General features: G+C 39.1%; 1 protein-coding gene across 21 annotated transcripts in view; it reads left to right on the top strand.

Moving 5' to 3' along the window:
* Window positions 1-26,125, top strand: part of clasp2 (cytoplasmic linker associated protein 2) — a 181,597-nt gene that overhangs the window by 83,831 nt on the left and 71,641 nt on the right. For 12 of the 21 annotated variants that reach the window (XM_061931367.1, XM_061931376.1, XM_061931368.1 and 9 more), the window contains 12 exons: window positions 382-452; window positions 529-588; window positions 8,240-8,317; window positions 8,397-8,564; window positions 8,629-8,669; window positions 8,870-9,022; window positions 12,850-12,873; window positions 15,261-15,362; window positions 15,493-15,519; window positions 18,453-18,479; window positions 24,122-24,295; window positions 24,406-24,450. In XM_061931367.1, coding sequence (XP_061787351.1) covers window positions 382-452; window positions 529-588; window positions 8,240-8,317; window positions 8,397-8,564; window positions 8,629-8,669; window positions 8,870-9,022; window positions 12,850-12,873; window positions 15,261-15,362; window positions 15,493-15,519; window positions 18,453-18,479; window positions 24,122-24,295; window positions 24,406-24,450 — 970 coding nt within the window. The remainder of the gene's footprint in view (window positions 1-381; window positions 453-528; window positions 589-8,239; window positions 8,318-8,396; window positions 8,565-8,628; window positions 8,670-8,869; window positions 9,023-12,849; window positions 12,874-15,260; window positions 15,363-15,492; window positions 15,520-18,452; window positions 18,480-24,121; window positions 24,296-24,405; window positions 24,451-26,125) is intronic. The other 9 variants (XM_061931369.1, XM_061931380.1, XM_061931371.1 and 6 more) reach the window with 8 other exon arrangements.

The following is a 26,125-nucleotide window of genomic DNA, read 5'->3' on the forward strand; positions in this document are numbered from 1 at the left end:
TGACCCAGCACATTTGCTCACATTTTCAGTAGACCCATAATAAATTCATAAAAGAACCAAACTTCATGAATGTTTTTTGTGACCAACAAGTATGTGCTCCAATCGCTCTATCACAAAAAAATAAGAGTTGTAGAAATGATTGGAAACTAAAGACAGCCATGACATTATGTTCTTTACAAGTGTATGTAAACTTTTGACCACGGCTGTATATACACATAAGGAAACCTAGAAATGTTTTAACCCGATGCGGCCCCCAAGTCAAAAAGTTTGGACACCCCTGTTTTACATATACAATCAAATCCATACGATGTCTTGTGGGATACATTGGGGTCGTCTGTGACCATACACTTCAAGCTTATCAGTGTCGTCCTCATTTTTTAGCACACGCACGTCCCGCGCCTCATCCCCTTGATAACCAGTAACTGCACCACCAAGTCCGTGTCTGTACGCAGGTGAGAAGAGCAGCAATGAAGCTGCCAGGGATTTAAGTGCTGACATCAGCAGAATAAAAACATGTTTCTTCTCCAGGCGCTGCTTTGACTTCTTGGACTTGCTGCTACAGGAGTGGCAGACCCATTCTCTTGAGAGGTGAGCAGCACTCGGCTCCAAGCGTGCCTAAAGTCATGCGACATGTGACCATGGTAGTAGTTGATCAAATGTTGAATTATGTGGATATAAGTAACATGTGTTGTTAGTTATTACACTAGTATGCTATGTCAGCTAGAACATGCTTTCTTAACCTTTTTTATATCGGGTCCCAACTTTTTCCACGTGAGAGGGCCCCGCGGGCCACTGAAATATTTACACTGAATTAGTCATCTTAATCTAATCGTTCTCAATAATTATATCTCACCTACTTACAGTTTACAACCTTATCAAATGATGTGTCAATCATGGAAAAACAGTACTGCTGTTTTTATGGTAAAAAAAAAACAAAACAGCTCAGTTGCCAAAATTTTACTGTAAAAAAACTGCATTTTTACAGTAAAATTTGCCAGTTTGCTTGCCTTTTTTTTTTTTTTTTTTTTACCGCAAATCAACAACTGTAGATTTTTCGGTGTGTTACTGTAAATGCCAAAACGGCACCACGGTTTATTACAGTAAAAAAAAAATGCTGTTTTTTTCATTTAGAGAAACATACTGTAAAAACCACAGTAAATTTGAGTTTTTCCTTGCCCTTATGTGGGCTCTGTACCGAGGATGTCGTTGTGGCTTGTGCAGCCCTTTGAGACACTTGTGATTTAGGGCTATATAAATAAACATTGATTGATTGATTGATTGAAATTTCACCATTTTACCATTGAATCTCTTGCTACTTTTACATTGCACAATTTGATGGATAACGTGCTTTGAAGTGAAGTGAAGTGAATTATATTTATATAGCGCTTTTCTCTAGTGACTCAAAGCGCTTCACATAGTGAAACCCAACATCTAAGTCACATTTAAACCAGTGTGGGTGGCACTGGGAGCAGGTGGGCAAAGTGTCTTGCCCAAGGACACAACGGCAGTGACTAGGATGGCGGAAGCGGGGATCGAACCTGCAACCCCCAGGTTGCCGGCACGGCCGCTCCACCAACCGAGCCATACCGGTATTTATTTCTATTTATGGTTTGAATGTTTGATAATATAGTTTTGCATAATTAGACAATATTTAAGTTAACAAAATTTGCGATTACATGAAATACATGTATTTCTTTTCTGCCAAAATAGAAAGAAAGAATACATTTAGTAAGACAAGTTACAGTACTTTATTGATACATATTATTTCCAGGATTTTGAGGGCCAAATAAAATGAAATGGTGGGCCACATCTGGCCCTGGGCCTTGAGTTTGACACCTGTGGTCTACACAAACATGTTCTCAATGTGTTCTCGTTAGGGATGGCGACCGTTCACCGGTGACCGTTTGGTTCTCTTGGCTTACGTCTCACTCTTCCTTCGTGTTGGCTTCTAGAAGCAGTAGTTCATCCTCAGTATATTCAGCTTCAAAAGTATAATGTTGTGAAACCTAATTTTTCCAAAAAATAGCCGTCTAAAAAAAAAAAAAAGTGTTTTTGTCTCTCATAATGATTGTGAATAGGCAAAGTTTTTTTTATTTTAAAAGTGCAGTTCCACTTTAACTAAACTGTCAATAAAATTAAGTGCAAATGTAAATACAGCTTTACAACTTAAGTCATAATTTTTGCGCTTAAGAAACTTCTCTATAACTTTAGCGCCAGACTTCTTCTGTTTGTTTTATATTGTCACTACTGCCACTAGTGGTGGAACAGTGTATGACAACTGAGTACGGCTAGGGGGCCACTTGCGGCTCAACAATGGGCCTATGCTTAAGAAACACTGAGCTCGAACTAGGGTTGGGTCCTGAATCCGGTACTTTTTTGGCACTGACCAATCCTGTCATACCAATTCACGTAAAATCCCACTGTGCCATGTTTCGGTACCTAGGAAGTGTGTGACTTCACGCCTGGTTGCCGACTCTTTGCACTTTGGCACTTGGCGATCACTCCAGCAGCACTGAGAGCGGACACTGCCAAACTACCTCTCGGTAATGTTGCAAAGGAATTGATTCAAAAAACACCCTCGCGTAAATTTTAAGCAAAGCTGGACTTTTCTACAAATGCGCCATCTTGATGTCAATATTGCACGAATTTACATGACACCACGTCCGGCTCATTAAATATGCGTGGTGGTCATGCTAGCTTCTGTTCTCAATGGGTACTAGTGATATTTAAGACATTTCATATTGTTACAAAATTGGTTCCGTGCTACAAATATTCTATGCGCTATTATTTTTTTTTCCATTTAGTAGCATCGATGCTACAAGTGGAAAAAAATCAGCGTATAGCCCTGACATCAGTATTGTATGGTCCCAAATACGAACCTCTTTCTGAAATATACCGGTATGAGTTGAGTACCGTTAAAGATTCCCGGGTACCGGGAATTGGTGCCGTATTGGTTCAAATGTGAACAGCGAGAACACAGAGAACATGTTTGTGTAGACCACAGGTGTCAAACTCATTTTATTTGGCCCTCGAAATCCTGGAAATAATATGTATCAATAAAGTACTGTAACTTGTTTTACTAAATTTATTCTTTCTTTCTATTTTGGCAGAAAGAAAATACATGTACTCCATGTAATCGCACATTTTGTTAACTTAAATATTGTCTAATTATGCAAAACTGTATTATCAAACATTCAAACCATTTTTTAAATAGAAGTAAATACTAATAATAATGATTTCAAAGCAAGTTATCCATCAAATTGTGCAATGTAAAAGTAGCAAGAGATTCAATAATAAAATTGTTAAATTTACTGTGGTTTTTACAGCATGTTTCTCTAAATGAAAAAAACTGTACTTTTTTTACTGTAATAAACCGTGGTGCCGTTTTGGCATTTATAGTAACACACTGAAAAATCTACAGTTGTTGATTTGCGGTATAAAAAAAAAAGACAAACAAGCTGGCAGCTCAGGTGACAAAATTTAACTGTAAAAATGCACTTTTTTTCTTTCTTTTTTTTAACAGTAAAATTCTGGCAATTGAGCTGCTTTTTTTAACCATAAAAACAGCAGTACTGTTTTTCCATTTACAGTAATATACACTAATTTTTAAGGTGAAATGATTGCAACTTAATATATTTTTTGTACATTTTAAAATGCGTAATAATAGTATTCACTGCTAGAAACGGCCCTCTAGGGCCAAACGTAACTGCGATGTGGTTCTCAGTGAAAACGACTTTGACACCTCTGGTTTAGTCAAATGTATATTGATTTGTTACATATTTTGGTTTGATTTGAGCAACTTTAATTTACAAAATGTATCAAAGTGGACCAGCCAGAAGTTTTAAATCCCCAGTCCAAACATTTGGACTGGGGACCGCATTGCGCTGAAAAAAATCTGGCCGCGGGCCGAAAGCGCACTGCATGCAAAGTAACTATATGTGTGTGTGTATGTGTGTATGTATATATATATATATATATATATATATATATATATATATATATATATATATATATATATATATATATATATATATATATATATATATATGTTTATATATATATGTATATATATATATATATGTATATATACAGGTAAAAGCCAGTAAATTAGAATATTTTGAAAAACTTGATTTATTTCAGTAATTGCATTCAAAAGGTGTAACTTGTACATTATATGTATTCATTGCACACAGACTGATGCATTCAAATGTTTATTTCATTTAATTTTGATGATTTGAAGTGGCAACAAATGAAAATCCAAAATTCCGTGTGTCACAAAATTAGAATATTACTTAAGACTAATACAAAAAAGGGATTTTTAGAAATGTTGGCCAACTGAAAAGTATGAAAATGAAAAATATGAGCATGTACAATACTCAATACTTGGTTGGAGCTCCTTTTGCCTCAATTACTGCGTTAATGCGGCGTGGCATGGAGTCGATGAGTTTCTGGCACTGCTCAGGTGTTATGAGAGCCCAGGTTGCTCTGATAGTGGCCTTCAACTCTTCTGCGTTTTTGGGTCTGGCATTCTGCATCTTCCTTTTCACAATACCCCACAGATTTTCTATGGGGCTAAGGTCAGGGGAGTTGGCGGGCCAATTTAGAACAGAAATACCATGGTCCGTAAACCAGGCACGGGTAGATTTTGCGCTGTGTGCAGGCGCCAAGTCCTGTTGGAACTTGAAATCTCCATCTCCATAGAGCAGGTCAGCAGCAGGAAGCATGAAGTGCTCTAAAACTTGCTGGTAGACGGCTGCGTTGACCCTGGATCTCAGGAAACAGAGTGGACCGACACCAGCAGATGACATGGCACCCCAAACCATCACTGATGGTGGAAACTTTACACTAGACTTCAGGCAACGTGGATCCTGTGCCTCTCCTGTCTTCCTCCAGACTCTGGGACCTCGATTTCCAAAGGAAATGCAAAATTTGCATGGTTGGGTGATGGTTTGGGGTGCCATGTCATCTGCTGGTGTCGGTCCACTCTGTTTCCTGAGATCCAGGGTCAACGCAGCCGTCTACCAGCAAGTTTTAGAGCACTTCATGCTTCCTGCTGCTGACCTGCTCTATGGAGATGGAGATTTCAGGTTCCAACAGGACTTGGCGCCTGCACACAGCGCAAAATCTACCCGTGCCTGGTTTACGGACCATGGTATTTCTGTTCTAAATTGGCCCGCCAACTCCCCTGACCTTAGCCCCATAGAAAATCTGTGGGGTATTGTGAAAAGGAAGATGCAGAATGCCAGACCCAAAAACGCAGAAGAGTTGAAGGCCACTATCAGAGCAACCTGGGCTCTCATAACACCTGAGCAGTGCCAGAAACTCATCGACTCCATGCCACGCCGCATTAACGCAGTAATTGAGGCAAAAGGAGCTCCAACCAAGTATTGAGTATTGTACATGCTCATATTTTTCATTTTCATACTTTTCAGTTGGCCAACATTTCTAAAAATCCCTTTTTTGTATTAGCCTTAAGTAATATTCTAATTTTGTGACACACGGAATTTTGGATTTTCATTTGTTGCCACTTCAAATCATCAAAATTAAATGAAATAAATATTTGAATGCATCAGTCTGTGTGCAATGAATAAATATAATGTATAAGTTACACCTTTTGAATGCAATTACTGAAATAAATCACGTTTTTCAAAATATTCTAATTTACTGGCTTTTACCTGTGTATATATATTGCCACTGAAGGCATCAAAACTATGACACTTGTGAAGTGAAAACCATTTCAGGTGACTACCTCTTGACCCTTATTGAGAGAATGCCAAGAGTGTGCAAAACAGTAATCAGAGCAAAGGGCGGCTATTTTGAAGAAACTAGAATATAAAACATGTTTTCAGTTATTTTACCTTTTTTTTTTGTTAAGTACATAACTCCACATGTGTTCATTCATAGTTTTGATGTGACAATCTACAATGTAAATAGTCAGGATAATAAAGAAAACACATTGAATGAGAAGGTGTGTCCAAACGTTTGGCCTGTACTGCATATATAAAGGTTATACATATATGTGAGTACATATTATTATTCTAATAATATAATAGATATATGATTATTACTTATTAGTAGGGATGTCCGATAATATCGGCCTGCCGATATTATCGGCCGATAAATGTGTTAAAATGTAATATCGAAAATTATGGGTATCGTTTTTTTTATTATCGGTATCGTTTTTTAAATTTATTTATTTATTTATTTATTTATTTTATTTTATTTTTTTATTAAATCAACATAAAAAACACAAGATACACTTACAATTAGTGCACCAACCCCAAAAACCTCCCTTCGCGCAAAAGGGTTGCTTTTTTCTGTTATTAATATTCTGGTTCCTACATTATATATCATCCATCCCATCCATTTTCTACCGCTTATTCCCTACGGGGTCGCGGGGGGCGCTGGAGCCTATCCCAGCTACAATCGGGCGGAAGGCGGGGTAGACCCTGGACAAGTCGCCACCTCATCGCAGGGCCAACACAGATAGACAGACAACATTCACACACTAGGGCCACTTTAGTGTTGCCAATCAAGGGATACAGTCCGTAAGCACACATGATTGTGCGTGCTGCTGATCCACTAATAGTACTAACCTTTAACAGTTAATTTTACTCATTTTCATTAATTACTAGTTTCTATGTAACTGTTTTTATATTGTTTTACTTTCTTTTTTATTCAAGAAAATGTTTTTAATTTATTTATTTTTTACTTATTTTATTAATTTTTTTTAAAAGTACCTTATCTTCACCATCCTTGTTTGTCCAAATTAGGCATAATAACGTGTTAATTCTACGACTGCATATATCGGTTGATATCGGTATCGGTAATTGAATAGTTGGACGATATCGGCAAAAAGCCATTATCGGACAATCCCTACTTATTATAATTGGTTACTAAGAGTATATGCAAGTTCAACTGCTGCCTTGCTTACTTCTGTGACGACCTCATTAAGGTTTTTTAACTAGTCAGTAATATCAAGCAGCGAAAAAGCGCCACACAAGGAAGGATAAGCGTGCATTTTTTCCCCATCATCCCTTGTAATGGATTTAAATGGATATCATTTAGATTTTTTTTATGTTGATTGGTCGTTTTTTTAAATAATATTTACAAAGTTCAATGAGCAGGTTGTGTTATGTGTGACCATGTTTGTTGCATTTTTGTACTTGTTTATTTTATTTTTTATTTTTTTGCACCGTGACTAGGTTAAGGTTGTTTGGATTAGGTCATATGAGTAAATACTAGAGATGTCCGACAATATCGGACTGCCGATATTATCGGCCGATAAATGCTTTAAAATGTAATATCGGAAATTATCGGTATTGGTTTCAAAAAGTAACATTTATGACTAAAACGCCGCTGTGTACACAGACGTAGGGAGAAGTACAGAGCGCCAATAAACCTTAAAGGCACTGCCTTTGCGTGCCGGCCAAATCACATAATATCTACGGCTTTTCACACACACAAGTGAATGGTCAACAGCTATACAGATCACACTGAGGGTGGCCGTATAAACAACTTAAACACTGTTAAAAATATGCGCCACACTGTGAACCCACACCAAACAAGAATGACAAACACATTTCGGGAGAACATCCGTACCGTAACACAACATAAACACAACAGAACAAATACCCAGAATCCCTTGCAGCACTAACTCTTCCGGGACGCTACAATATGCACCCCCCGCTACCCCCTCGCCCACCTCAGCCTCCCCATGTCCCAAATTCCAAGCTGCTGTTTTGAGGCATGTTTAAAAAAAAAACAATGCACTTTGTGACTTCAATAATAAATATGGCGGTGCCATGTTGGCACTTTTTTTCATAACTTGAGTTGATTTATTTTGGAAAACCTTTGTCACATTGTTTAATGCATCCAGCGGGGCATCACAACAAAAGTAGGCATAATAATGTGTCAATTCCACGACTGTATATATCGGTATCAGTTGACATCGGAATCGATAATTAAGAGTTGGACAATATCGGATATCGGCAAAAAAGCCATTATCGGCCATCTCTAGTAAATCCTCTGCTTCATTGACTTGAAAGCACAGTAATGGCAAAGTTACTTTCAATGGCCACCAGATGGGGTTAAAATGGCAGTAATCAGACCTCTGGATATTCATATATGATATGGTGCACCGCTCCCGGCCAAATTGTTTAATGAACTTGTGCCGAATTGAGGACGCCCCTGCTTTAAATGTTGCTAAGTGTGCCAATGAACCATCTCTCCCTCACAGGCACACAGCAGTTTTAGTGGAGAGCATCAAGAAGGGGATTCGAGATGCAGACTCCGAGGCAAGAGTAGAAGCCCGCAAGTAAGCCTCGTGCAAAACAGTCTTTGAAAAAATCTGATTCCCATCTCCTCCTTCTGACGTTCTTATTTTCTTCCTCCAGGGCTTACTGGGGCCTGAGGAACCACTTTCCCGCCGAGACGGACGCCCTGTACAACTCCCTGGAGCCATCTTACCAGAAGACCCTCCAGTCCTGCCTGAAAAGCTCCGGCAGCGTGGCGTCGCTTCCTCAGAGCGACCGCTCGTCGTCGTCCTCCCAGGAGAGCCTCAAGTAAGCCGCCCACGCCGTGCACATCCCTCGCGTGGGGAGAAAATGACCTTGTCTTTCTTGCCAGTCGGCCTCTGACTTCAAAGTGGTCCGCAGCCCCGGGCCGAGGTGAGTGGAGCACACGCATACACCAACTAGGCCATGAAACACATCGATCCTCTCCTGTCATGCTTGTCTACATTTGCCCGTGTCCATACAGCATATTTTGATTTTACGTTGCAGACATGGATCCAACTGTGTAGTTTGCCTGCATGTGTTTTGTCATGTTTCATCACCTCCCTGTCTCCAACACACTCCTATCCCATCAGTCCCCACGGGGTCAAAGGGCGGGGTGACATCAGCCTCTCTGCAGCGATCCCGTAGCGACGTGGACGTAAACGCCGCCACGGTCGCTAAGCAGCGGCACGTCGGGCAGGCCAAGGGAGCAGCCCGCATGTGCCCTGGCTCCTACTCCTCACTGGGTAAGGGCCCTGACAGTCACGCGGCGGTCGGCCAATCACGCAGCGACATGAGGCAACACCAGTTTCAGATCTTGTAGGCAGGAAAAGCATAACACAGACACACGCTTCATTATTTCCTTCTTCCCAGTGCTGTGCTTGGCTTGTCAGTGGTCAATGTGCTTCTGGTGCATGTTCACTGGTAACAATGTGTCTGCCTTAGGAATGCGCCATTTAAAAAAAAATTTTTTTTACTTCCTTTTTAAGGCTTAGTTGGCCACATGCGTGGACAGCACCTTTTAGCTCTTATTTCCAAAATTGTGTACACTACTGAATTGGGGTCTTATGGCCGCTTATGTGGACACTTATACTGCCATCTGGTGGTGTCAGAAGAGTATAACATACAATGGAATTAGGAAAAAAAAAGTTTAAAAATAAGAATTCGCATGTCACTAAACTTGAAGTACACGTTTGTTACTTATGGGCTAAGTACATCATATCAAAAGATGATTCTTAGTTTTTATTCTAATAAGGGTCCAATAAGCCCAAATAGCAAAGAGACATAAAAAAAAAGCATGTAAACAAACAGCTTGGCCCTTAAGCCGGGTACCGGCAACCTTATACTAGTGCTGTCAAATGATGACTTTTTTTTACATCAGATTACCGTATTTTTCGGAGTATAAGTCGCACCTGCCAAAAATGCATAATAAAAAAGGAAAAAAACAATAAGTCGCACTGGAGCCCAGCCAAACTATGAAAAAAACTGCGACTTATAGTCCGAAAAATACGGTAATCAGAATTAAGTACAGGTACAGTACATTACCTGCTTGCATAATTTAAATTAACTTTAAAAAGATCCCACTATTTGGACACAAATGCAATTTTATTGTACTACAGCAACATATTTTAAAATATTTTATTTGATTGCTCTTCATTTACAACTTTTATCTAAAGTCCAGTCTGGGTGTATTTGCACTGACATATGCGTGAAACTTTATTTTATTTTTTATTCTATTTTATTACCGGTACTCAATTTTTATTTATTACGTTTTTTTTTTAAATTAATTATTAGTACCGGTAATAAATGTAATTAATTTTATAAATGTATTTTCATTCATACAATGACCCGACCACTGACTGTATAAATCTGGTAAAGTCAGGTAGAGTCAAAATAATCCGCATATGATTAATAAAATAGTTTTTCTGTGATTAATCACATGAGTTACCTCAATATTTTTACAGCCCTAATTTATCCATCCATTCATTGTCTACAGCTTATTTTCCTAGTATATATATATATATACAGGTAAAAGCCAGTAAATTAGAATATTTTGAAAAACTTGATTTATTTCAGTAATTGCATTCAAAAGGTGTAACTTGTACATTATATTTATTCATTGCACACAGACTGATGCATTCAAATGTTTATTTCATTTAATTTTGATGATTTGAAGTGGCAACAAATGAAAATCCAAAATTCCGTGTGTCACAAAATTTGAATATTACTTAAGGCTAATACAAAAAAGGGATTTTTAGAAATGTTGGCCAACTGAAAAGTATGAAAATGAAAAATATGAGCATGTACAATACTCAATACTTGGTTGGAGCTCCTTTTTCCTCAATTACTGCGTTAATGCGGCGTGGCATGGAGTCGAAGAGTTTCTGGCACTGCTCAGGTGTTATGAGAGCCCAGGTTGCTCTGATAGTGGCCTTCAACTCTTCTGCGTTTTTGGGTCTGGCATTCTGCATCTTCCTTTTCACAATACCCCACAGATTTTCTATGGGGCTAAGGTCAGGGGAGTTGGCGGGCCAATTTAGAACAGAAATACCATGGTCCGTAAACCAGGCACGGGTAGATTTTGCGCTGTGTGCAGGCGCCAAGTCCTGTTGGAACTTGAAATCTCCATCTCCATAGAGCAGGTCAGCAGCAGGAAGCATGAAGTGCTCTAAAACTTGCTGGTAGACGGCTGCGTTGACCCTGGATCTCAGGAAACAGAGTGGACCGACACCAGCAGATGACATGGCACCCCAAACCATCACTGATGGTGGAAACTTTACACTAGACTTCAGGCAACGTGGATCCTGTGCCTCTCCTGTCTTCCTCCAGACTCTGGGACCTCGATTTCCAAAGGAAATGCAAAATTTGCATGGTTGGGTGATGGTTTGGGGTGCCATGTCATCTGCTGGTGTGGGGGTATTGTGAAAAGGAAGATGCAGAATGCCAGACCCAAAAACGCAGAAGAGTTGAAGGCCACTATCAGAGCAACCTGGGCTCTCATAACACCTGAGCAGTGCCAGAAACTCATCGACTCCATGCCACGCCGCATTAACGCAGTAATTGAGGCAAAAGGAGCTCCAACCAAGTATTGAGTATTGTACATGCTCATATTTTTCATTTTCATACTTTTCAGTTGGCCAACATTTCTAAAAATCCCTTTTTTGTATTAGCCTTAAGTAATATTCTAATTTTGTGACACACGGAATTTTGGATTTTCATTTGTTGCCACTTCAAATCATCAAAATTAAATGAAATAAACATTTGAATGCATCAGTCTGTGTGCAATGAATAAATATAATGTACAAGTTACACCTTTTGAATGCAATTACTGAAATAAATCAAGTTTTTCAAAATATTCTAATTTACTGGCTTTTACCTGTATATATACACAGTATATATATATATATATATATATATATATATATATATATATATATATATATATATATATATATATATATATATATATATATATATATATATATAGTCTTTGGTATGACTCGGCCGAGTTTTGAATATATATATATATATATATATATATATATATATATATGCCTACTCAGTGGCCTAGTGGTTAGAGTGTCTGCCCTGAGATTGGTAGGTTGTGAGTTCAAAACTCAACACTCGGCCGAGTCATACCAAAGACTATAAAAATGGACCCATTACCTCCCTGCTTGGCACTCAGCATCAAGGGTTGGAATTGGGGGTTAAATCACCAAAAATGATTCCTGTGCGCGGCCACCGCTGCTGCCCACTGCTCCCTTCACCTCCCAGGGGGTGAACAAGGGGATGGGTCAAATGCAGAGGACAAATTTCACCACACCAATGTGTGTGTGTGACAATCATTGGTACTTTAACTTTAAAAATAAATAAATAAATAAAAAATAAAAAAATAAAAATATATATATACACATTTTTAAAAATTATGAATGGATTTAGTATCAGGTTGAATAAGAATTGCGATTAGAACGTGGATCCATTTTTGTTTGTTTTGTGCACCCGTATTGCTCACCCTAGCACACCTACAGTAGGAAGGGGATTCATGTGGTCCCTTACCTAACACATGAAACGTGACAAATTGGGGGCTCGCCAGACGGCAGTAGTGTTGAACATCTTAAAATGTGTTATGTGGCAATTCCAACTTCGACCACAGTTGCTACGTAGAGAGGCGCTTTCCATCATTTTCGGCGGACTGCATTGCAAAATGATTTACCAACACCTCTTCCTCTCACGCGAGATCCACCCAGGAATGGGACCACATGAATCCCTTTCCTACTGTACTGTACTGCACAGTATGGATAGCCGTACCTCATTGAGGCATCAGTGTTTATCATGATCATATTGGCCCGATAAATATCTGTCCGATATTTATCATGCACCCCTAGTTTGCCTCTCGTCAATGTCAGTACTGAGCATCTCTGCTGAACAGTTACTAACACACACTGTTCTCCTTTCTCCTTTCTTTATTTTCATTGTTCCTGTCTTCACTTCTTCCCTTTCCCTTGGTCCCCATTCCTCCTTTCAATCCTTCTGTTACTCTTCATTTACATCCTTTTCATCTTCGCCCCTAAAGATGATGCCTCTGATAAAACGGATGGTAAGATCATCTCACTCTACTCTGCCGTCGCCAGCCTCCTCCCTCTTCCTTCTTCCCGCTGTGCCGCACCGTGTGGCCACAGCGCCCCCCCGCTGTCAGCTTGTCATGCTTCATCCTCATTCATGTCACCATGGCTCACTGGTTTTACACATCTAAAGATCATCACCGTGCTCATTTTGTTAACAAGCCCTTTTAAAATATAACACACCGATGTAGCGTTCCGTGGTTAAGTATGAGACTGAATTGAAGGCTGATATTTACATCCTGCTCCCGCTTTCTGTCCTTAGGAACCAGAACAGACAATGGTAAGAGGGGGAATGCATTAGTGCAGGGGTGTCCAAACTACGGCCCGCCGTCGTCTTTAGTTTGGTCCACGAGACGTCACAAATTTAATCAGGATTTTGACCCGCAGGCGCCAAAAACTTTATTTTTAATGGCTGACAGCCTACTTGCCGAACATTTGCTGCTTTAAATCAGATCAATGACCATGAATTTTACTTTGAAGTGGACACAGCGCAGCATTTACTTATATAACCCAACCCAAACAACCTTTCCCACTCATGGCGCACTGAACTTTGTGGATATTATAAAAAAAAAAAAGTCCAATCACAACACATAATTCAAAATTACACCCATTTAAGTCCCCTGCAATGCATGATGGGAAACATGCAAAACACTCTCCACACTTATCCATGTTTGGCATGTTAGCTGCGTTATATTTCTGAATGGTTACAAAACTTTAAGGAGGTCTTCAAGGTCGGAGTCGAATTTTAACATACTCTTAATATATAATTAGATTGATTATTGATTATATATCTGTTATATTATGTGTGTGTGTGTGTGTGTATATGTATATATACACACACACACACACAAATGTATAGTCTGTGTGTGTTTGTATGTATGTACAGTATATACAGTGTATATATACTGTATATACACATAGATATGTGTGTGTATATATATATATATGTATATATACGTATATATATATATATATATATATATATATACACGTATATATATATATATATATATATATATACACATAAATTTATACGTATTATGTATATATGTTTGAGGTGGGGGAAATAATCGATTCTTAGATGCATCGCAATTTCGACATGGATGATTATACAACCGATTAGTAGACATCGATAATTGATTTATTTATTGTAAATAAAGTAATGCAGACAGTTCTAAAATGTTGCTGACTGCAGCGAGCCAGCTCACCGAGAGATGCGACCAGCTCCTTTACTATCGGGCACTTACGGGCCAGTTTAATTGTTAACCGTTAATTTAATAAATGTGGGAATTAATTTAACTGTTTGTTATTCCAAATGAAAAGTTGTTTTTTTAAAATCGCAAGTGTTAAACGCTTATATAGTGTAACGAAAAGAAATGTAAAACTGCGTCAATATACAAAAATTAAAGATGCATCAATAATCGTTTTTTAATCGAATCGAAGCTCCTGAATCATAATCGAATCATGAGGTGCCTCAAGATTTCCACCTCTGATAGTTATGTGTATATATGTATGTATATATATATATATATATATATGTTTACATATATGTATATATACATTAGTTTGTGTATATATATTTATTATATATTTATTTATATATATATAATGTGTGTTTATATATAGTATATATCTGTATATATAATATATATATATGTGTGTGTGTATATATAGTATATATCTGTATATATAATATATATATATATATATATTTATATGTATGTACTTATATATGTATGTACTTATATATGTACGTATATATGTATGTATGTATGTACGTACGTACGTACGTACGTACGTACGTACGTACGTATATATATATATATATATATATATATATATATATATATGTATATATATACGTACATACATACATACATACATATATACGTACATATATAAGTACATACATATAAATATATATATATATATATATATATAATATATAATGTACATATGTCTATATATTAGCCCATTGCAGCCCCAAGTCAAAAAGTTAGGACACCCCTGCATTAGTGCTAGCTGATAATTAACAGCTCCAGGTGCATTATCTTTTGAGAGGAATGGCTTCACATGGGCTTTTCTTGTAGGCTCCAGGGCAAACAATCTGCAGAATGGTCTGCAATTAGGGCTGACACACTTCATTTATTGATGATGAATCAGAGCATACCTTTAATAATCAGTGATTTACCCTGCAGCCCTAATTGAGTCCTCACTGAGACCACATTACATGTTGTCCAGCGTCCATGTCTCTGTTGTGGCTCTGGTGGTCTAGTCATGGTGGGCTTGGGCTAGTTGTGCTCTTCAAGCGTGTTTTGGTAGGTGTGTGTTCACACTCTGCCTTCCCTCCTTCCCTCCCCAGGCCGCATGCGCGCCAAGCAGCCATTGTCCACCCCGAGCAGCATGTCCAACCAGGTGGATTCCAGAGGGCGGAGCCGCACCAAAATGGTCTCCCAGTCACAACGTATGTAAGCCAGTGCGCTCAAAGCAATATTCAGCAGTGTGTGTGCGTGAGAGGGGGCAGTAGAGCTATTCTTGCAGGGGATTCTGTTGCCTTCACGGCGACCATAAGCTCCATGTTTTTGTGCCTTCAGGTTCCGAAGAATCCGATTGCACACCAGGTATTTTGTGGAGTGTGTTGGACTTTTCACCTTGTGTGTTTTGTGTGTTCCACGGTGGGAATGGTGGCCCACATGCTTATTGCGCTCATCTTTGACTCAGCTGTTTTTTGTGCAAAGTCAAGGGTGTTTTTTTTTTGTTTCTTTCTTTTCAAACACAGTGGAACCTCTGAGGTTGAACATGTCCAATAACTTTTTTCTTGTACGAAGATGTTCTAGAGCAGACCTGGGCGGTCCGTTAAGCTTTTCAATCTGGCCCGCCGGACATTCCCACATAATTTTTTTAGATCTTTAAGATGGAAACTGTAGCTGCCATTATAATGTGCAGTGATGTTTTCTAATTACCATAAGTCTTCAATTAAACAATGTATTTTAACGGCATGCTAGCAACGACCGGGCTACTACAACATGCAAAAGCCAGAGCTGGAAGACTCTCCTGCCTCATTAAGATCTCCCGTTTGGGAACATTTCGGTTTCGCGGTGCGATACAACAATGGATAACATCGCTTCAACGAAGAGAAAGACGAACAAACACAGATACCACCGCATTCAAGCAGCCTCTCCTCAGCGAGTCAGGCAGGGCTAAAGCAATAACAATTGTTTTATAGCAGCAGATTTAAGACCATATTGCATTAAAATCTAGATTTTGACCCACTTCTATGGTGGAAGAACAATGAGCCCATATATCCTCTTACTGCCAAGTTAGCCAGGCACTACCTCGCCTTACCTGCTAGCTCCGTGCCCAGCGAAAGGCTATTTTCCACAGCTGGAGACATTGTAACTGCAAGCAGGTCTGCTCTTTCTGCAGACAATGTGGATAAACTGATTTTTCTGGCAAAAAACATGAAAATTGAGTGAAAGTCACCAGGGTTAAAGGCTGGGGGGGGGGAATAAAAGTTAATCTGAGGCTGAGTTGACTTGAAACTGTTTAATGGAGCGGCATAGCTCGGTTGGTAGAGTGGCCGTGCCAGCAACTTGAGGGTTGCAGGTTCGATTCCCGCTTCCGCCATCCTAGTCACTGCCGTTGTATCCTTGGGCAAGACACTTTACCCACCTGCTCCCAGTGCCAGCAACACTGGTTTAAATGTAACTTAGATATTGGGTTTCACTATGTAAAGCGCTTTGAGTCACTAGAGAAAAGCGCTATATAAATGTAATTCACTTCAATTCACTAATGTTGCACTTTTTATATGTAGAAGAAAAGTTTGTCATTTTATTTAATCTGAGCAACAACTTTAATGTTGCACTTTATATGTGGAAATTAGAGATGTGCCGATACATGCGTTAAAATGTAATATCGGAAATTATCGGTATCGTTTTTTTATTATCGGTATCTTTTTTTAATTTTAAATTTTTTATTAAATCAACATAAAAAACACAAGATACACTTACAATTAGTGCACCAACCCAAAAAACTAATTTACACTCATTCACACAAAAGGGTTGTTTCTTTCTGTTATTAATATTGTGGTTCCTACATTATATATCAATATATATCAATACAGTCTGCAAGGGATACAGTCCGTAAGCACACATGATTGTGCGTGCTGCTGGTCCACTAATAGTACTAACCTTTAACAGTTAATTTTACTAATTTACATTAATTACTAGTTTCTATGTAACTGTTTTTATATTGTTTTACTTTCTTTTTTATTCAAGAAAATGTTTTGAATTTATTTATCTTATTTTATTTAATAATTAATTTTTTTAAGTACCTTATCTTCACCATACCAGGTTGTCCAAATTAGGCATAATAACTTCCACGACTGTATATATCGGTTGATATCGGTATCGGTAATTAAAGAGTTGGACAATATCGGAATATCGGCAAAAAGCCATTATCGGACATCCCTAGTGGAAATGTTGCACTTTATATGTAGAAAGGTTTTGTTAAGAAAGCAATTCTGAGCCTTATCTTATTTAGTTTTTATTTTATATGTTGACTGCATTAACCCTGGCAATGGACCCTGTGTGTATATATATGTTATTGTTATGTTAAAAGGATAAAGCCATCGTTTACAAATTTTGGTAAATAAATAACCAGAATTTTTTCTTTTTTTCTTACTGTACCGAAAATGAACCGAACCGTGACCTCTAAACCGAGGTACGTACCAAACCGAAATTTTTGTGTACCGTTCCACCCCTAATGTTATGTAGTTAATGAGGAATACCATAGTTATCACACAAGTGTAAGAATAAGTTAACTACTGGGGAAAAAACAAAGTTGAAAATAACCCCCACTGCTTTCAATGAGACTACTTTTGGAAAAAGTGTTACAGTGAAAAACTATAAATGATGTTGTGAATGAATTCTTTGATGGTAGCGGGACCGAGACCTTACGCACGAGTTATAATCCCTGAAAAACGTCATTTCAGTTCGGACTCATCCGACTTCGCAGCAGTGGGCTTCAGAGGTTCCACTGTGTTTTTCTCTGCATGCTGTGTCACGTCACCTGCGGTCGTGTGGTTTAGCATTTAGCGTACCCCCCAAATGATCAGAAACACTTTCCCGGCAGCCGCACAATGAGCCCGACTGATGATTACGAGCGCTTCTAATCGACATTTACTGCCGGTGGCCTTGATGTCCTGCAGGAGAAACCACCAGCTTTACAATCCAAACGAGATCCGAAGCACATGCATGTCAGAGTGGATATATTTTTCTGTGGAGTGCTTTTATTTTTCCTCATTGTGGACAGGCTTGGCTTCATACGTAACGCCGCAATGTCCCAACATTGGCTTCCATGTGTCATTGCTCCGGATTGTTGTGATTGTTAAACCCATAAGTGGACCAATACAGCCCCCCCTCCACCATCACGCTCCAATGTCTTCCAGTCCCCGCCATAACCCTTTTTCTGCCTTCCATCCCATAATTCAACTAGTTTAATCTGCTGTTGCTTCCCCCCTTCGCCTCTGCTCTCACTGGGCTTGATGGCTCAGGATCACAGTCTGCTAACCCTGCCGGTGGTAAGACTCCAACACTCCTTCTTTTTATGACAGTTAAATTAGGGCTGGGCATTATGGCTAAAAATAATTATTGCTATTTTTATGACCTACCAAAAATAAGGAGCAGGAGAAAAATATATTTTATTTGAAATGTAACCTTCTGATTTTTTTATCCCCTCAGCTATCAAAGTAGAAAGGAAATGTCAATACAAGCATGGAAAACAAACAATGTAAACAAAATAGTAAAATCACATTAAACACTTAACAATAAGATCTTGAAATAAAGGTGCAAAAAGAAGGAATATGTAAGGCAGTGTTTTTCAACCACTGTGCCGCGGCACACTAGTGTGCCCTGAGATACAGTCTGGTGTGCCGTGGGAGATGATCTAATTTCACCTATTGGGGTTAAAAATATTGTTTGCAAACCAGTAATTATAGTCTGCAAATGATGTGTTGTTGTTGTTGAGTGTCGGTGCTATCTAGAGCTCGGCAGAGTAACCATGTAATACTCTTCCATATCAGAAGGTGGCAGCAGGTAGATAATTGCTTTGTAGATGTCGAAAACAGCGGGAGGCAGTGTGCAGGTAAAAAGGTGTCTAATGCTCAAACCAAAAATAAACAAAAGGTGAGTGCCCCTAAGAAAAGGTATTGAAGCTTAAGGAAGGTTATGCAGAACAAAACTAAAACTGAACTGGCTACAAAGTCAACAAAAACAGAATGCTGGATGACAGCAAAGACTTACTGTGGAGCAAAGACGGCGTCCACAATGTATATCCGAACATGACATGACAATCAACAATGTACCCACAAAGAAGGATAAAAACAACTGAAATATTCTTGATTGCTAAAACAAAGTAGATGAGGGAAATATCGCTCAAAGGAAGACATGAAACTGCTCCAGGAAAATACCAAAAAAAGAGAAAAAGCCACCAAAATAGGAGCGCAAGACAAGAACTAAAACTCTACACACAGGAAAACAGCAAAAAACTCCAAATAAGTCAGGGTGTGATGTGACAGGTGGTGACAGTACACCTACTTTGAGACAAGAGCTATATTGATGCATACTTGGTTATACTTTAAAGTCATACCCAACAATTGCGACAACGACTTTTTACTGTCAACTGAGTTTTGTTTTCTAATGATTTCTGCTGGTGGTGTTACTCCGCATTTTTTCAACGCACAAAATGTGCCTTGGCTCAAAAAAGGTTGAAAAACACCGATGTAAAGAATGCGCAATAAAGTGTAAGAAAATACAGTATTTTTGGGATTATAAGTCGCTCCGGAGTATAAGTCGCACCGGCCGAAAATGCATAATAAAGAAGGAAAAAAACATATAAGTCGCACTAGAGTGAGTATAAGTCGCATTTTTGGGGGAAATGTATTTGATAATTAAAAATGCCTTTTTTTTTTCTTTTTTTTTTAGATATATGCATACTAGTTATAGCTATTTGGCTGTTCTAGTTTTTATTTTTATTTATTTCTTTATTATCTTTTTATTTCATTTTATTTTATTTATTTATTTTTTAATACACTGTAGCACTTTGAGATTGTTTACTCAATATAAAGTGCTTTTTACAAATAAAATCTATTATTATTATTATTATTATAAAATCCAACACCAAGAACAGACATTTGAAAGGCAATTTAAAATAAATAAGTGTACGTTATACGAGGCATAAATAACCACCTGAGAAGGTGCCTGATATGTTAACGTAACATATTATGGTAAGAGTCATTCAAATAACTATAACATATAGAACATGCTATACGTTTACCAAGCAATCTGTCACTCCTAATCGCTAAATCCCATGAAATCTTCTTCCTCGGTGTCGTTTCTAAATAATAATTTGATATTTTACGGTAATGTGTTAATAATTTCACACATAAATCCCTCCAGAGTATAAATCGCACCCTCGGCCAAACTATCAAAAAAACTGCGATTTATAATCCGAAAAATACGGTAGTGTGAAAATGTAAACATAAAGAAACATGATAACTATTTTCTGCAGGTTTAGTGCCAGGAAGTTACAGCTGTGCTCTAAAAGGTGAGCACGCCTGAGGTGGTGTGCTATTAGGGGTCCAGTTCATTTATTCGTTTCATTCACAAAGAATCAAAGAAAGGAATACAAATAAAACAAAATAACATTAAAATAAATTATGAGTGAAAAGAAGCAGAAGGAAGTTAAAAACCTACAATATCTGCCCCCTAATTTTTATTAGGGGTCTTGGTGGGCACGAGCGCCTTGTATCATCTACAGACCACATTGGTCGGACTCAAAATGTAAACATAGAGAAACCTGAGAAGAACTATTTTTTGCAGGTTTAGTGCCAGAAAACGTTCTGGTCTGTGTTCCTTATTTAAGCATGAAAATGAATTTATGTTATGCAGTAATTATTATTGGACTAGATTATTATTGAGTTTGAGTTTAATTCGAACATGCATGCATACAACATGATACATCACAATTTCCAGTTTCTCTTTTCAACATGTTCGAAAAAGAGTAGGAAGAAGCAGAGTTTATTTAATCCTACCCCTTTTCTTTTACATAACAGTTGCTAAAACTTTTGTTCACTATAAGTAATTATCATTACTTATTGTATATGTAATAATTTTTTTCCATTTCTTTTGTATTTATTTTTAATTATTATTCAACAAATCTGCTACTTTAAAACAGCATGTTTGTTAATTTTTTTAATGTATTTTATTTATACAGTCCTGCACTTTAGTTCGTACCTATTGTTTCTGTATAGCCCAATAGGGAACGGGACAGGGGTTAAAAACACTAGAGGTCAGCGCAGCAAAGGACTACGGTCTCTTGGGGAAAAAATCCAAAAAAGTGCCATCCTGTCGAAATGATTTTTCCTCTTTTATCCACAATTTCTTCATTTTGACTCACTCCATGCCATACTTGCCAACCCTCCCGGATTTTCCGGGAGACTCCCGAAATTCAGCGCCTCTCCCCAAAACCTCCCGGGACAAATTTTCTCCCGAAAATCTCTCGAAATTCAGGCGGACCTGAGTGACGTGTCGACAGCCTGTTTTCACGTCCGCTTTCCCACAATATAAACAGTGTGCCTGCCCAATCACGTTATAACTGTAGAATGATTGAGGGCGAGTTCTTGGTTTCTTATGTGGGTTTATTGTTAGGCAGTTTCATTAACGTCCTCGCAACGCGGCAACAACACACAACTACAGCAGTCATGTTTTCGTCTACCGTAAAGCAGTTCGTCTGCCGTAAACAGCAATGTTGTGACACTCTTAAACAGGACAATACTGCCATCTACTGTACATGCATATGTGACATTAAAGGGGAACATTATCACAATTTCAGAAGGGTTTTAAAACCATTAAAAATCAGTTCCCAGTGGCTTATTTTATTTTTCAAAGTTGTTTTCAAAATTTTACCCATCACGCAATATCCCTAAAAAAAACCTTCAAAGTGCCTGATTTTAACCATCGTTATATACACCCGTCCATTTTCCTGTGACGTCACATAGTGATGCCAACACAAACAAACATGGCGGATAGAACAGCAAGCTATAGCGACATTAGCTCGGATTCAGAATCGGATTTCAGCGGCTTAAGCGATTCAACAGATTACGCATGTATTGAAACGGATGGTTGTAGTGTGGAGGCAGGTAGCGAAAACGAAATTGAAGAAGAAACTGAAGCTATTGAGCCATATCGGTTTGAACCGTATGCAAGCGAAACCGACGAAAACGACACAACAGCCAGCGACACGGGAGAAAGCGAGGACGAATTCGGCGATCGTCTTCTAACCAACGATTGGTATGTGTTTGTTTGGCATTAAAGGAAACTAACAACTATGAACTAGGTTTACAGCATATGAAATACATTTGGCAACAACATGCACTTTGAGAGTGCAGACAGGCCAGTTTTCATCAATTAATATATTCTGTAGACATACCCTCATCCGCTCTCTTTTCCTGAAAGCTGATCCGTCCAGTCCAGTTGGAAATGCATCTGCTTTGAGTGTCGCAGGATATCCACACATTCTTGCCATCTCTGTCGTAGCATAGCTTTCGTCGGTAAAGTGTGCGGAACAAACGTCCAATTTCCTGCCACTTTCGCATCTTTGGGCCACTGGTGCAACTTGAATCCGTCCCTGTTGGTGTTGTTACACCCTCCGACAACACACCGACGAGGCATGATGTCTCCAAGGTACGGAAAACAGTCGAAAAAACGGAAAATAACAGAGCTGATTTGACTCGGTGTTTGAGAAAATGGCGGATTGCTTCCCGATGTGACGTCATCGCTCCGAGAGCGAATAATAGAAAGGCGTTTAATTCGCCAAAATTCACCCATTTAGAGTTCGGAAATCGGTTAAAAAAATATATGGTCTTTTTTCTGCAACATCAAGGTATATATTGACGCTTACATAGGTCTGGTGATAATGTTCCCGTTCATGTTTTCGTCTACCGTAAAGCAGTTCGTCTGCTGTAAACAGCAATGTTGTGACACTCTTAAACAGGACAATACTGCCATCTACTGTACATGCATATGTGACATTAACATATACGGCTTTTAGAGAGTGCAGTGTACAACTGTGCACACAACAAGGAGACGAAGCAGAATGCATCATCAGAGAGGGTGTTCAGCATGGCTAGAAAAATAGTGACAGAGAATAGAACAAGGATGGACAATTCAACCCATAACTCAACAATGAGTAGATGAGTGTTGTGTGTGTATATGTGTAAATAAATGAACACTGAAATTCAAGTATTTCTCTTATATATATATATATATATATATATATATATAGAGCTAGAAATATATTTATACTTGACTTGGTGAATTCTAGCTGTAAATATACTCCTCCCCTCTTAACCATGCCCCCCCAACCACGCCCCCGCCCCCCCACTTCCCGAAATTGGAGGTCTCAAGGTTGGCAAGTATGCTCCATGCCAGACAACTAAATTTGATAGTTGACACTGTTACCTGATTGACTGTTAGCGTGTCACTCCCGCTGATCACTGATCACTTCCTGCGTTGCTCGGTTACCAGAAAGCCAGTGCAACTTCCGCTTTCCGACCCCCCCTCCAAAAAAAAAGTATACATATAAAGGGACAAGCGGTAGAAAATGGATGGATGTATGAAGTTCATTTTTTTTATTGACATGGATTACGTGTCTATAGCCAAATATCTTGATATCTTTACCTTACCCAGCCCTACTTTAAATGACATGTTCCTCAGTACCTCCACCAAACCCGCCCCTCCCTCACTTGACACCCAGGTGGCCACATCAAGCTCCTCCCACCCGGGCCAATGCATGCTGGGAGCACACTGTTTTTTGCTCTGCTCTGCTTTGAGAGCCTTGTGCTGCGTCACTTTTAAGTGTTTGAATAGGGGGAGAGATTGACATATTTATTGAAGGAAGGAGGTAGTCTACAACCAAGCATATAGTCTCCTTGTCTGATATCTGGGAATGTCACTTGAATGCTTGTAGCTTAGCCCCGCGCGGCTTCGGAGACGGCGTGCGAGCGAGTGCCGCTAGTTGTTGTTGAAGCAGAAAACCCACACGGTGGTGCTTGGAAAGCGGGTGTCACCGGGAAGACGCCATTGATTGTTCCTGTGACTTATTGATGGTTCTTACGCAGAAGTCTGACTTCACGCCCTCTCTCTCTCTCTCTCTCCTTTTAAGCTGGCAGTCGCAGCGGCTCGCCCGGCCGCCTGCTGACCACCACAACGCTGAGCACCATGAGCTCGGGGACCCACCGGGTGCTGGCGGGGACCACCGGGGACGGCAGGAGGCGCAGCCGCATCCCTCGCAGCCAAGGCTGCTCCAGAGACTCCTCGCCCACCCGTCTGTCTGTCGGTGAGAAGCAAGACGCCGATTCCACACCCTCTTGCCTAAAATGTCTCCTCAGATCTCAACCTTCCTGCTCCCTGTCTTTATCTTGCCTTCTCCCCGCTTCTGTCCCGCAGCTCCCTCCAGCATTAGCTCTGTTTACAATGGCGCCAGCAGAGGAGGTAAGGCCCCGCCTCCTGACCGACCCCCAATCACCCCAATGTGTGCTAGGGATGGGCACCGGATTCGGTACCTTTTATAGGCACTAAACGAATTCTGTCCATACCACCGGGTACCAATTCATGTAAAATCGCTTATTTTGACACTTCAGAGGGGGCGTGAGAGTTAATATTGTATATCTTGACACATACGGATAAATAAACATTAATTTTAGGGGGGGGGGTGAGAGACAATCGTGTAATAGCGCATATTTTGACACATACAGATAAATCAACATTTACTTCAGGGGGGCTTGAGAGGTAATATTCTATATCTTGACACATACAGATAAATATATAAACATTTCAGGGGCGGTGTGAGAGGTAATATTGTATATCTTGAGACATACGGATAAATAAAAATTAATTTTAGGGGGGGCGTGAGAGACAATCGTGTAATAGCGCATATTTTGACACATACAGATAAATCAACATTTACTTCAGGGGGGCTTGAGAGGTAATATTCTATATCTTGACACATACAGATAAATATATAAACATTTCAGGGGCGGTGTGAGAGGTAATATTGTATATCTTGAGACATACGGATAAATAAAAATTAATTTTAGGGGGGGCGTGAGAGACAATCGTGTAGTAGCGCATATTTTGACACTTCAGAGGGGGCATGAGGGGTAATATTGTATATCTTGACACATACGGATAAATAAACATTAATTTTAGGGGGGAGCGTGAGAGACAATCGTGTTATAGCGCATATTTTGACACATACAGATAAATCAACATTTACTTCAGCGGGGTGTGAGAGGTAATATTGTATATCTTGACACATACGGATAAATAAACATTAATTTTAGGGGGGGTGAGAGACAATCGTGTAATAGCGCATATTTTGACACATACAGATAAATCAGCATTTACTTCAGCGGGGCGTGAGAGGTAATATTGTATATCTTGACACATATGGATAAATAAACATTAATTTTAGGGGGGTGTGAGAGACAATCGTGTAATAGCGCATATTTTGACACATACAGATAAATCAACATTTACTTCAGGGGGGCGTGAGAGGTAATATTCTATATCTTGACACATACAGATAAATATATAAATATTTCAGGGGCGGTGTGAGAGGTAATATTCTATATCTTGACACATACAGATAAATATATAAATATTTCAGGGGCGGTGTGAGGGGTAATATTGTATATCTTGAGACATACGGATAAATAAACATTAATTTTAGAGGTGGCGTGAGAGACAATAGTGTAGTAGCGCATATTTTGACACTTCAGAGGGGGCATGAGGGGTAATATTGTATATCTTGACACATACGGATAAATAAACATTAATTTTAGGGGGCAGCGTGAGAGACAATCGTGTAATAGCGCATATTTTGACACATACAGATAAATCAACATTTACTTCAGCGGGGTGTGAGAGGTAATATTGTATATCTTGACACATACAGATAAATATATAAACATTTCAGGGGCGGTGTGAGAGGTAATATTCTATATCTTGACACATACAGATAAATATATAAATATTTCAGGGGCGGTGTGAGAGGTAATATTGTATATCTTGAGACATACGGATAAATAAACATTAATTTTAGAGGGGGCGTGAGAGACAATAGTGTAGTAGCGCATATTTTGACACTTCAGAGGGGGCATGAGGG

This window comes from Nerophis lumbriciformis, linkage group LG37 (genome assembly GCF_033978685.3).
Source record: "Nerophis lumbriciformis linkage group LG37, RoL_Nlum_v2.1, whole genome shotgun sequence".
Classification (NCBI taxonomy): Eukaryota; Metazoa; Chordata; class Actinopteri; order Syngnathiformes; family Syngnathidae; genus Nerophis; species Nerophis lumbriciformis.